This window comes from Salvelinus fontinalis, chromosome 5 (genome assembly GCF_029448725.1).
Source record: "Salvelinus fontinalis isolate EN_2023a chromosome 5, ASM2944872v1, whole genome shotgun sequence".
Taxonomy (NCBI): Eukaryota; Metazoa; Chordata; class Actinopteri; order Salmoniformes; family Salmonidae; genus Salvelinus; species Salvelinus fontinalis.
In genome coordinates, this window is record NC_074669.1 from 16,928,203 (window position 1) to 16,942,421 (window position 14,219).

The following is a 14,219-nucleotide window of genomic DNA, read 5'->3' on the forward strand; positions in this document are numbered from 1 at the left end:
CCTCATTGTTAGACAATTACTGACATCTGCTCTGTTCCGCTGCTCTGTCTCATGTCCATTAGCCTGACTTAGAGGGAATAGAGTAGAGACCCCTTCTGGTTCAGTGACAAACGTAATTGGGGATGTGGTCCCTGGTTCCTATGTACCCCTCCTCTCTCCACCGACTCCCCCTTTTCAACACTCTCAACCAATGTACCCATAATGAATTCTGTCCCACTTTCCCTCCAAACGTACACAAGTTAAATTCATTAACCAATCTGAAGCTTTCACTTACCAACACACAAATAAAATGCTTCACAAATAAAAACAAGATGATTTATTTAGTACCGAAACACCTTTCGCGATGTATACAGTAAGAAAATGAAATGTAATAGACATCATTACTCATGTTAGTGTTACATTCAACTGTTGAATGCTCCAATGGTGTTTCACATCTCCATGTCTACGCATGCACTTTCAATTCATAATCACATTCTATAGTCTTGGGCATGACAACATGCTTACATTATATGATACAGTTTATGAGTCTTCATGTCAAGTTCCGTAGGCCAGATGCATGCATCCACTCATGGCTTGGCTTGTTACATCAACTTATATTACAGGTAAACTTACTGGGAAGTGCTTTAGTTTCATACAATAACAAAAGCAACTAAGCAGCTAGTGGTCTGTTTATCTTCATCGAAAAGGAACGAAAGTTAACTAAAGTTATTAAAATGTGTGTTGGTTGTATCAGGATATCCCTTTATTGGACCCTCCAATTGTATTCATATCCTTTTAGTTATACACCTAAATAATCTTCCTTTTCTCCTCCATGCACTCCGCAATCTCCTTTCTCTTCATGCTAGGAGGGTAAATTTAGAGGACTGTGGTAGTACTGTGTGGTAGTAGTGTGTAAGTGGTAATACTTTATGGCTATGTGTGGTGGTGGTAGTACTGTGGTAGAACCGGGTGGCTATGTGTGGTGGTGTTGGTAGTACTGTAGTAGAACTGTATGGCTATGTGTGGTGGTGTTGGTAATACTGTGGTAGAACCGGGTGGCTATGTGTGGTGGTGTTGGTAGTACTGTAGTAGAACTGTATGGCTATGTGTGGTGGTGTTGGTAATACTGTGGTAGAACTGTGTGGCTATGTGTGGTGGTGTTGGTAGTACTGTAGTAGAACTGTATGGCTATGTGTGGTGGTGTTGGTAGTACTGTGGTAGAACAGTATGGCTATGTGAGGTGGTGTTGGTGTGTGTCCTGTACTCAGAACCAGAACTCGGAGACGAAGATGTGGAAGCTGACGATGTTCCGATGAGACACCACCCCAGAGGTGACGTAGTTCATAGCCAGCTTCAATACCATGTTCAGCGGGCCAATCAGAGGCTTCACTTGTCGGACCACACCTAAGGGAGACAGAGGGATAGTCAGAGAGAGAAGGGTACCAAAGGTATTGAAGGAGGATATAAATGGCTCACCATCAAATTAGAATAATCAAACTATTTTATTTAGCTAGCAGTCGTCTTTACAGGGGGTAGGAAACCTTTTACAAGGGGGTAGGAAACCTTTTACAGGGGTAGGAAACATTTTACAGGGAGTAGGAAACATTTTACGGGGGGAAGGAAACCTTTTACAGGGGGTAGGAAACCTTTTACAAGGGGGTAGGAAACATTTTACAAGGGGGTAGGAAACCTTTTACAAGGGGGTAGGAAACCTTTTACATGGAGTAGGAAACCTTTTACAGGGGGTAGGAAACCTTTTACAGGGGGTAGGAAACCTTTTACAGGGGGTAGAAAACATTTTACATGGAGTAGGAAACCTTTTACAAGGGGTAGGAAACCTTTTACAGGGGGTAGGAAACATTTTACAGGGGGTAGGAAACATTTTACATGGAGTAGGAAACCTTTTACAGGGGGTAGGAAACATTTTACAGGGGGTAGGAAACCTTTTACATGGAGTAGGAAACCTTTTACAAGGGGGTAGGAAACCTTTTACAAGGTGGTAGGAAACCTTTTACAGGGGGTAGGAAACATTTTACAGGGGGTAGGAAACCTTTTACAAGGGGGTAGGAAACATTTTACAGGGGGTAGGAAACCTTTTACAGGGGTAGGAAACCTTTTACAAGGGGGTAGGAAACCTTTTACAGGGGGTAGGAAACATTTTACAGGGGGTAGGAAACCTTTTACAAGGGGGTAGGAAACCTTTTACATGGAGTACGAAACCTTTTACAGGGGTAGGAAACCTTTTACAGGGGGTAGGAAACCTTTTACAGGGGTAGGAAACCTTTTACAGGGGGTAGGAAACCTTTTACAGGGGGTAGGAAACCTTTTACAAGGGGGTAGGAAACCTTTTACATGGAGTACGAAACCTTTTACAGGGGGTAGGAAACATTTCTCCTATACCATGATTTCTACAAGCACAGGTGACATTCAGGTCCAACATCTGTTACATGGGATGTTTGAAAAAATCTGTTGGGGTAGTTTGACAAATATTTTGTTTGATTTCCATCCCTTCATGTGCAGCCTTTGATGTTATTAATCATAAATTGTTACTGAAGAAACTCACTTGCTATTGCTTTACATCACCTGCCATCACATGGTTGGAGAGTTATTTTTCCAATAGAACCCAGAAAACGTTCTTCAATGGAAGCTTCACTAACATCAGATATGTACAGTGCGGTGTCCTTCAGGGCAGGTGCCTTAGGCCATTACTCTTCTCTGTTTTCACACATGATTTGCCACTGGTCTAACATAAAAGCTAGAATGACTATGTATGAGGATGATTCCACACTTTACATTTCAACACCCAAAGCCAGTGAGCTCAGTGAAATAAGGAGTTACAGTCAGTATCAGAATGGGAGATTAAAAATAAACTGGTCATAAATACATCTAAAACTAAAAGCATTGTATTTGGTTCAAAACATTCTCTAAGACCTACACCTCAACTGGAGTTGTACATAAAGGGTGTGACCATTGAGCAACTTGAGGAAGCTATACTCCTAGGCATAACATTGCATGGTCAATTATCATGGTCAAATCATATTGACAAAGTTGTTGTGAAGATGGGGAGAGGTATGTCTGTTATAAAAATATGCTCTGTGTTTTTGACACAAAATTAACTGTACTAGTTGTTCAGGCTCTGGTCTTCCATCTTGATTATTGTCCGGTAATATGGTCAAGTGCAGCAAAGAAAGACCTAGCAAATCTGCAGCTGGCTCAACACAGAGCAGCAGGCCTTGCCCTTAACTGCACATACAGAACAACATCAACAACATGCATGCCAGTCTTCCCTGGTTTAGTGTTGAAGAGAGATGAACTACCTCTCTTCTAGTTTTTATGAGAAATATTACTGTGATGAGAATTCCAGATTGTCTGCATAATTAAATAACATTCAGCTCAGTCACCCATCCATACCCCACAAGACAGTCCTCAAGTCCAAAACGAATTCATGGCAAAGCACACTATTATACAGAGTCATGATGGCATGGAACTCCCTTACATCTCTAATTACTCAAGTAAAACAGCAAAATTACCTTTAAAAAAAGAACTAACAACATTTCATGGACTGGCAAGGACTGTGAGGGGATGCACAGAGACACTAACACACACATTATTTGTTATGTTGTTTGTATATCAGTGTTTTTTGTTACTTGACATGTGTTTATTGTGGACTCAAGAAAGAATAGCTGCTTCTTCTGCAAAAGCTAATCGGGATCCAAATAAACCAATAAACCTCATATGATGAGAGGAATGTCAAACCTCTTCATGTGAATCTGGCTTTTAATTCTCTCCTTCATCCGTCTCTCCCTCCATCCATCCACCCGTCCCCACCTTCCTCCTTCCACCCTTCCCTGGAGGACAAGAGAGAGAGCGAGAGACTCTCCTGTCACTGTAACAACGTGGGGAAAACACCACGACCGCTGCTGACTGAGACCCAAGAATGACCGAATGCACATGGAATTTGTTGGAGGCTCTTTTTAAGTGAACATGCGATTACAGGGTGAAAGAAGGCCACTGTTTATCCAGGCTGTCAGCGGGCCCTTTCTCTGTGGAGGGCTGGTGACATTTCAGCTCAGTCTTGTTTGAACAGCCATCGTCCAGCGTGCAGCCAGGCAGCACAATCACTACACTGTCCTTTCACTGTTTTCACTGTTGTCTTTCTCTCTCCTGTTCTCTTTTTTCTGTTTCTCACACACAGGGAGACAGCTATTAAATTAAGTAGGTATTGGTCTCAAAGTACTCAAATATATTGAATGCTATAAAGTCCATCCAAACTACAGCACAATGAATCATCTTAAATTAAATCAACAAGATGTCACGGCATCATTCAATGTGATCCATGGAATACCTTTGTACCACAGTTGTCATAAACCAGTGAGAGACATTTTGTCATGTTCACCACAGGGAAAACTATGATGATCAAGTGTGAGCTGGTTTCTGCAAAATGTCCTCTGGGATGGACACTGACATGGTGTGATGCTAGAGTCAAGATCCTCTCTCCCATTCTTTTTCTTCTCCTCTCTTCCCTTCTCCCTGTCTCCTCTTCCCTTCTCTTCTTGAGGGGGCCTGCCTGATGTTTGTGGCACCATCTTTGTGGCCCGCGAGGGTAAATTAGTCCCATGTGTTGGATGATGGGGAGCGGAGCAGTCTCAGTCACGCAATACAGCCATGGAGGCAGGCAGGCATTCTTTCAGGGATCCATCTTTAGGATTCAGTTAGAGGAGCTCAACCAGAGTCAGTCTCACTGAGCCTCCCCTCTCATCCCTTCTTCCCTCACCCGTCTCCCAGTCAGTCTGGATCCCTGCGGCCACACAGAAGATTCCAGAAGATTCCAAGAGATAAACGCCTGAAGAGTGTGGAATAGGACCCTTTTTACGAGGGTTGCCCCCTTGTTTTGGTGTTTTGGGACTCTGTTGCATAGTGACACAGGGCTGAGGGGCTGAGGGAAGGGGGACGAGGTTTTTATTGTTTCCTAACCGTCAGCACCATCAGAGAGGAGAAACCTCTACATGAACTCAATGACAGTAATGTTCAGAAAAATAAAGGACATGGAAAAACAGATTGGGGCTTTGCGTATGAAAATAATATTATCATCACTAGCGAATGAAGGTGCCATGCTGATCGGTAATATGGCGCCATATATTCACTCAATACAGAGAGATCATTCAGACATAAAGTTGACTGAGTTTGGGAGTTGTGGTCCACTGCATGTGAGTAGTTGACATACAAGATATACTACCAATGCAATACATGCACTGCGTGAGATGCCTGTGAAGGAACAGAGTTCATAAAGTTCAAATTCGTTCATGTAACTTCGAAGTCAATCAGTTCACAGAAGACCCAATGAAGATGAGCGAGGCGAACAAAATGAAACATATCATTAGAAATACAGTATGGAGCACCACAATACGGCCTGGATTTCCCAATAGCCCTGTTTTATTGGGAATGGAGCGATGGTTTCAGATCATAAATGTGACCCGAATCCAATCGAGGCTCTAGATGTTTTCCATTACAGGGGTCAGCTGGGGCCAAGTTCGCCACTGCCGCAAACAAAGTCTCACGAGGACAACGTTTCAATTCAAATCAGAGGGACAAACAAGCAAAAATGTTACATCGTTTTTTAATTCCCATTATATAAAGATATACAGTTGAAGTCGGAAGTTTACATACACCTTAGCCAAATACATTTAAACTCAGTTTTCCACAATTCCTGACATTTAATCCTCGTTAAAATCGCTGTTTTAGGTCAGTTAGGATTACTACTTTATTTCAAGAAAGTGAAATGTCAGAATAATAGCAGAGAGAATGATCTATTTCAGCTTTTGTTTCCTTCATCACATTCCCAGAGGGTCAGAAGTTTACATACACTGAATTACTATTTGGTAGCATTGCCTTTAAATTCTTTAACTTGGGTCAAACGTAGCCCTGCACAAGCTTCCCACAAGCTTCCCACAATAAGTTGGGTGAATTTTGGCCCATTCCTCCTGAAAGAGCTGGTGTAACTGAGTCAGGTTTGTAGGTCTCCTTGCTCGCACACGCTTTTTCAGTTCTGCCCACAAATTTTCTATAGGATTGAGGTCAGGGCTTTGTGATGGCCACTCCAATACCTTGACTTTGTTGTCCTTAAGCCATTTTGCCACAACTTTGGAAATATGCTTGGGGTCATTGTCCATTTGGAAAACCCATTTGCGACCAAGCTTTAATTTCCTGACTGATGTCTTGAGATGTTGCTTCAATATATCCACATAATTTTCCGTCCTCATGATACCATCTATTTTGTGAAGAGCAGCAGTCCCTCTTGCAGCAAAGCACCCCGACAACATGATGCTGCCACCCCCGTGCTTCACGGTCGGGATGGTGTTCTTCGGCCTGCAAGCCTCCCACTTTTTCCTTCAAACATAACGATGGTCATTATGGCCAAACAGTTCTATTTTTGTTTCATCAGACCAGAGGACATTTCTCCAAAAAGTACGATCTTTGTCCCAATTTGCAGTTGCAAACCGTAGTCTGGCTTTTTATGGCTGTTTTGGAGCAGTGGCTTCTTCCTTGCTGAGCGGCCTTTCAGGTTATGTCGATGTAGGACTCGATTAACTGTGGATATAGATACTTTTGTACCTGTTTCCTCCAGCATCTTCACAAGGTCCTTTGCTGTTGTTCTGGGATTCATTTGCACTTTTCGCACCAAAGTACATTAATCTCTAGGAGACAGAACGTGTCTCCTTCCTGAGCGGTATGACGGCTGCGTGGTCCCATGGTGTATATACTTGCGTACTATTGTTTGTACAGATGAATGTGGTACCTTCAGGCATTTGGAAATTGCTCCCAAGGATGAACCAGACTTGTGGAGGTCTACCATTTTTTTCTGAGATTTTGGCTGATTTCTTTTGATTTTCCCATGATGTCAAGGAAAGAGGCATGATGTCAAGCAAAGAGTTTGAAGGTAGGCCTTGAAATACATCCACAGGTACACCTTCAATTGACTCAAATTATGTCAATTAGCCTAACAGAAGCTTGTAAAGCCATGACATAATTTTCTGGAATTTTCCAAGCTGTTTAAAGGCACAATCAACTTAGCCTTTGTAAACTTCTGACCCACTGGAATTGTGATACAGTGAATGATGAAAGTGAAATAATCTGTCTGTAAACAATTGTTGTAAAAATGACTTGTCATGCACAAAGTAGATGTCCTAATCGACTTGCCAAAACTATAGTTTTTTAACAAGAAATTTGTGGAGTGATTGAAAAACTAGTTTTAATGACACCAACCTAAGTGTATGTAAACCTCCGACTTCAACTGTACAGTGGCAAGAAAAATAATGTGAACCCTTTGGAATTACCTGGATTTCTGCATAAAATGGTCATCAAATTTGATATTTTCTTCATCGGGGTGGCAGGTAGACTAGTGGTTAGAGCATTGGGCCAGTAACCGAAAGGTTGCTAGATCGAATCCCCGAGCTGACAAGGTAAAAATCGGCAGGTTCTTACCCTGAACAAGGCAGTTAGCCCACTGTTCCTAGGCCGTCATTGTAAATAAGAATTTGTTCTTAAAAACTTATTCGGGATCGGTGTCCCTTCCACGGGACGGTTGAGCTAATGTAGGCTAATGTGATTAGCATGAGGTTATAATTAACAAGAACATTTCCCAGGACATATCTGATATTGGCAGAAAGCTTAAATTCTTGTTAATCTAACTACACTGTCCAATTTACAGTAGCTATTACAGTGAAACAATACCATGCTATTTTTTGAGGAGAGTGCACAATTTGTAACATAAAAGGTTATTAATAAACACATTAGGCATATTTGGGCAGTCTTGATACAAAATTTTGAACAGAAATGCAATTGGATCAGTCTAAAATTCTGCACAAACGCTGCTGCCATCTAGTGGCCAAAATATATATTGCACGATGCCACAACTGTGCCGTCCGACGCAACTGCTACTGGTCTGTACGATGCCGCCACAACTTTGGCAGCAGCAAATAGCCCGTCCAATGACGACGCAACTTCGGCAGCTGCATCGGGTCCTGATCGACCCGCACTGCGTTCCTGTGATCGTCCTCAAGGCCGGTGCCGTTTGGTTGCTTGTGCAGCGCGTCGTGGAGGTACTGTCACGGGGGTACTGTTAATGCAAATAGTCTCGGTAGCCATTTGAGTAGCTGTTAAGTAGTCTTATGGCTTGGAGGTAGAAGCTGTTTAGAAACTTCTTGGACCTAGACTTGACGCTCGGGTACCGCTTTCCCTGCGGAAGCAAGGAGAACAGTCTATGATTAGGGTGGCTGGAGTCTTTGACCATTTCTAGGGCCTTCCTCTGACACTGCCTGGTATAGAGGTTCTGAATGGCAGGAAGCTTGGCCCCGGTGATGTACTAGGCAGTACGCATTACCCTCTGTAGTGCCTTGCGGTCAGAGGCCGAGCAGTTGCCATACCAGGCAGTGATGCAACCCGTCAGGATGCTCTCGATGGTGCAGCTTTAAAACCTTTTGAGGATTTCAGGACCCATGCCAAATCTTTTCAGTCTCCTTCGTGGGAATAGGTTTTGTCGTGCCCTCTTCACGACTGTCTTGGTGTGCTTGGACCATGTTAGTTTGTTGGTGATGTGGACGCCAAGGAACTTGAAGCTCTCAACCTGTTCCACTACAGCCCAATCGATGAGAATGGGTGTGTGCTCGGTCCTTCATTTCCTGTAGTCTACAATCATCCCCTTTGTCTTGATCACGTTGAGGGAGAGGTTGTTGTCCTTGCACCACACAGTCAGGTCTCTGACCTCATCCCTCATCGTTGTCGGTGATCAGGCCTACCACTGTTGTGTCATCGGCAAACTTAATGATGGTGTTGGAGTCGTCCCCGGCTATGCAGTCATGAGTGAACAGGGAGTACAGGAGGGGACTTAGCACGCTTCCCTGAGGGGTCTCCGTGTTGAGGATCAGCGTGGCAGATGGGGTGTTACCTACCCTTACCACCTGGGGGCGGCCCGTCAGGAAGTCCAGGATCCAGTTGCAGAGGGAGGTGTTTAGTCCCAGGGTTCTTAGCTTAGTGATGAGCTTTGAGGGCACTATGGTGTTGAACGCTGAGCTGTAGTCAATGAATAGCATTCCAATATAAGCGTTCCTTTTGTCCAGGTGGGAAAGGCAGTGTGGAGTGCAATAGAGATTGTATCATCTGTGGATCTGTTGGTGTGGTATGCAAATTGGAATGAGTCTAGGGTTTCTGGGATAATGGTGTTGTGAGCCATGACCAGCCTTTCAAAGCATTTCATGGCTACAGACGTGAGTGCTATGGGTCGGTAGACATTTAGGCAGGTTACCTTAGTGTTCTTGGGCACAGGGACTATGGTGGTCTGCTTGAAACATGTTGGTATTGCAGACTCAGACAGGGAGAGATTGAAAATGTCAGTGAAGACGCTTGCCAGTTGGTCAGCGCATGCTCGGAGCACACGTCCTGGTAATCCGTCTGGTCCAGCGGCCTTGTGAATGTTGACCTGTTTAAAGGGCTTACTCACATCGGCTGCGGAGAGCGTGATCACACAGACGTCTGGAACAGCTGATGCTCTCATGCATGTTTCAGTGTTACTTGCCTCGAAGCGAGCATAGCAGTTATTTAGCTTGTCTGGCAAGCTCGTGTCACTGGGCAGCTCGTGGCTGTGCTTCCCTTTGTAGTCTGTAATAGTTTGCAAGCCCTGCCACATCCGACGAGCATCGGAGCCAGTGTAGTACAATTCGATATTAGTCCGGTAATGACGCTTTGCCTGTTTGATGGTTTGTCGGAGGGCATAGGGGGATTGCTTATAAGCTTCCGGGTTAGAGTCCAGCTCCTTGAAAGCGTAAGATTAACCCGTACCTCAGTGGGAATGTGGCCTGTAATCCATGGCTTCTGGTTCGGGTATGTACGTACAGTCACTGTGGGGACGACGTCCTCGATGCACTTTTTCATAAAGTCAGTGACTGGTGTACTCCTCAATGCCATCGGAAGAATCCCGGAACATATTCCAGTCTGTGCTAGCAAAACAGTCATGTAGTTTAGCATCTGCTTCATCTGACCACTTTTTTACAGACCGAGTCACTGGTGCTTCCTGCTTAAATTTTTGCTTGTAAGCAGGAATCAAATGGAGGGCAAGGGAGAGCTTTGTACGCGTCCCTCTGGTTGCACATTTAACGTGCTGATAGAAATGAGATAAAACTGATTTAAGTTTCCCTGCTTTAAAGTCCCCGACCACTAGGAGCGCCACCTCTAGTGGCTCATTGGGTACAGTTGTAGTGCCAGCCTCAGTCTGTGGTGGTATGTAGACAGCTACAAAAAATACAGATGAAAACTCTCTAGGTAGATAGTGTGGTCTACAGCTTATCATGAGATACTCTACTTCAGGCAGCAAAACCTTGAGGCTTCCTTAGATATCGTGCACCACCTATTGTTTACAAATATGCACAGGCCCCCGCCCCGTGTCTTACCAGAGGCTGCTGTTCTGTCCTGCTGATAGAGTGTATAACCCACGAGCTGTATGTTCTTAATGTCGTCGTTCATCCACGACTCTGTAAAACATATTACAGTTGTTGATGTCCCGTTGGTAGGATATACGTGCTTTCAGTTCCTCCCATTTATTTTTCCAGCGATTGAATATTAGCTAGCAGGACGGAAGGCAAGGGCAGATTAGCTTCTCGTTGCCTGATCCTCACAAGACATCCTGATCTCTTTCCACTAAACCTTTTCCAGCGAATCACTGGGATCTGGGCCTGGTCGGGTGTCTGTATTATATCCATCCAACCCGACTCATCGCAGTTCTGATGTCCAGAAGCTCTTTTCGGTCATAAGAGACGGTAGCAGCAACATTATGTACAAATCAAGTTACGAACAACACGAAAAAACAGACAAAATAGCATGTTTGGTTAAGAGCGGATAAGACGGCAGCCCTCCCCGTCGGCGCCATCATATGACATCGGAAGAACAGTTGAGGCTAGAAACACAACTCATGTATGGGATCGTTCAGCAGACGCACACGATGAACGCAAGCCTACACGTGACCATGTGAAATTAACCCTTCACAGTGAAAACTTCACAGAGAACAAGGCCTTCTTCCATAGAAAGTTTTACCTACAACCCTTACATAACCATGAACCCTCCAAAGACTGTGATTGTGCTAGCCAACTGTCCTTCCGAACAACCCATTGTGACCTTATAGGGATGCCCTCTGTTTAGGTTCAGCTTCCTGTGGCTAGGGGAAGTAGCTTAATTCATTCTCAACATGGTCCTTCATTTTCTCCCTGCAGTTACACAAAAACACTTGATTCAACCCTCTGTGGAACAGTAAATTCAGGGCATTGTTAAAGAATGTACATTGTGGGCCTTGCATTGTATTTCCGCTTCCTATGAATAAAGGAAGGGACTTAAATGGAGGTGAAAGGGGCATTTCTGAAGGGTTAAAAAGGTTGCATATTGCTAAGTATTACATATTTGTTACTAGAGGATGGTCATGACCCGACATATGAAATGTGAATTCAATTGGCCCAAAAGCATTTTTGACCTCCATTGGACACAATGATCTTGAAAATGTAGAAACTAAGAGCCTTATAAAGAGGATATCGTTCACAATATTTTAGATTGACTTGATGAAACTGTTTACCTGCCTGCCTGTCTCGTCTTTTCCCATTGATTGCAATGCATTGACAAAAACATCAACCATGTGGGACTCATCTCTTCCCATTGAATGCAATATATTGACAAAAACATCATACTGTATATTGTGATTTTTTTATTTTTGCAAAAACGTGACAAGATGGTGTTTCGAAGCTGATGCTGAGCTGCTCAGTCCTTTCTCAGGTACTGTGCTCAGTTCTACTGTCAGCAGCTTACTTGTAGTCATTGATCAGTGAGGTGCAGCAGCTCTCTGAGCTGATGATTTTCGTTGTTCCTCTCAATCATCCCATGTTTTAATTGCGCAATCAGAGGAGTTCAGATGACACCTGAAGAGGAGCCTCATAAGGGCTCTGTCCGTCAGCATGTTTCACAACCACAGCACACAGAGTAATGTATCCTCCATGAAGGCAAGGCATCTATAGTGACAACTGGAGCTCAACATACTAGCTATGAACCTGATGTGAAACCAAACCACCACAGCCACATAATCATTGCAAACATTTCACTCAGTCACAAGCTGTGGTGAGGTGAAAGCCTGACCACAAAGCTAACAGGTTTCACTTTGATGCAATCATTTCGTCATTACTTGAGGTGCAAGCCTGTACAAGTAAAAATAAATATGAAAAAAAACCAGATCGCTCACTGATATCATCTCTCCTCTACTTTGTGTACGTAGTTCATTCCAGGATCTGATGGTAGGCTTACAGTACGTCTGAAAGCACTCTGCTCCGCTATCCCTGGGAGTCGGGATCGCGGCGTTCCGTTGCTCAGGTAGTGTATCTGCCGCAGGGTGCAGAGGTGACCCCACCATGTTCCAACCTCCATCAAACACACAGCCGCACAAACCCCCTGTTCCCCAGAACATTCCACCACACCATAAAATAGCCCGTGATTAGAAAATAACCTTAAATGCATGGTAGAAGCGCGAGACGACACTGCCACAAAACAAAGTGAAGCAAATGCCAGGAGGCATTTGTCATCCACTATGCCTATGAGAGCTACAATATTGAAGGGTTACATGTAAACAGTACAATTTCGGGGTTTTCTGGTTTCTACAACTCGGCGAGGAAGTGTATGACAAAATCCTAAATGAACGGGTTTAACACCAGAAAACAAGTGAAAAGTATGCGTCGACCTCACCACAGTATTGTATAATGACACGCTGGCTGTGGTGCGATGCATGATCAGTGCTGTAAAACCATTGGAAATGGGCCAGGCAGAGCACGGCTTTTCCCAGGGCCAGGCCCAGTCCGCTCTGAGGGAAGCCTAGGATTAGCATACAGGCTCCTTGGGGACCGGACCATAGGGCACGGGCCTGACTGGCCTTTCTTGTGTGTTTGGTATAGCTCCTGATCACAAACAACTGGCCGATGGTTGGGCAGTCCAGCCAGGCTGTCTAAACAGTCCCTTGACCACTCCAAAGGGGACGTGAGCGCTGCACACCCCCGGTCTGAAAAGCCAGCTTGTGTGGTTTGGTATTTCAAGGTCAATTAGCGATGACTGAGTCATAGTTACAGATCTCTCCCAAATGAACCGTGGGACCGTGCTGGACACATGTAGTCCTTCTCCACTGTTGTGACATCATTGAAAAAGTTGCTAGCTGGAAGGAAAATTTCTTGGACTTTCTATTTTCAGTGGTTGTTTGATGAATGAGTAACATTGATGATATAGTAGCATATGGGAAAATTTCAAGGTAACAGAATGATGCTGAGACAGATGCAAAGTTCAGTAACAGAATGACAGAACAAACCGCACAAACTGTCATTCTGTTACCAAACTTTACCAAACCAATCTGCACTGTTCTTCAAGTAAATGTGTTTTTGTACATTATTATTGTTATTATTATTCACTCCGTTTCCGTGGAATTGTGTCACGTTCGTCGTAATGTGGAAGAGAGAAGGACCAAGGCGCAGCGTGATATAAATACATTCTTCTTATTTATTTACCTTAACGAAGAACACTAAACACACTATCAAAATAACAAACGAACGTAACGCTATATAATCAATAAGTGCAGACACAGGCAACTTACACATAGACAATAACCCACAAAATCCCTAAAGAATATGGCTGCCTAAATATGGTTCCCAATCAGAGACAATGATAAACAGCTGCCTCTAATTGAGAACCAATCTAGGCAAGCATAGACATACAAACACCTAGACTAGAAAACACCCCATAAACATACAAAACCCCTAGACAAGACAAACACATAAATCCCCCATGTCACACCCTGACCTAACCAAAATAATAAAGAAAACAAAGATAACTAAGGCCAGGGCGTGACAAATTGCCCATGTAGCATTATCTTCATCGTGACCTTCACATCGTACAGTAACCTAACCACCGTTTTTTGGATCCATTTTTGATAAACAGATAAGTTATGCCAGTATCTCCTGATACCTTTTATCTGTATTGGTCAGAAAGACGTACAGTGTAGATAAAGTGATAATAAATTAGTCAAATATAAATATTCAAAATAAAACTGAAATATGTAGCAGCGTGGCTGTGGAGATACTATGGAGGGATGATGAACAAGTCAATACAAATCAAGTGGAAAGTAAAGGGGAGGAAGAAAAGTACATAGCTAGCTATGTCTGGCAAATTATTTGAAT

At 43.7% G+C, this 14,219-nt stretch overlaps 1 protein-coding gene across 1 annotated transcript in view; it reads right to left on the bottom strand.

The window, feature by feature from the left end:
• Positions 1-301: 301 nt before the first annotated feature.
• LOC129855220 (fibulin-1-like) overlaps positions 302-14,219 on the bottom strand; it is a 59,176-nt gene continuing 45,258 nt past the window's right edge. The window contains exon 27 of the mRNA XM_055922636.1: positions 302-1,383. Within this exon, the coding sequence (XP_055778611.1) occupies positions 1,244-1,383 (140 nt within the window). The 3' untranslated portion in view covers positions 302-1,243. The remainder of the gene's footprint in view (positions 1,384-14,219) is intronic.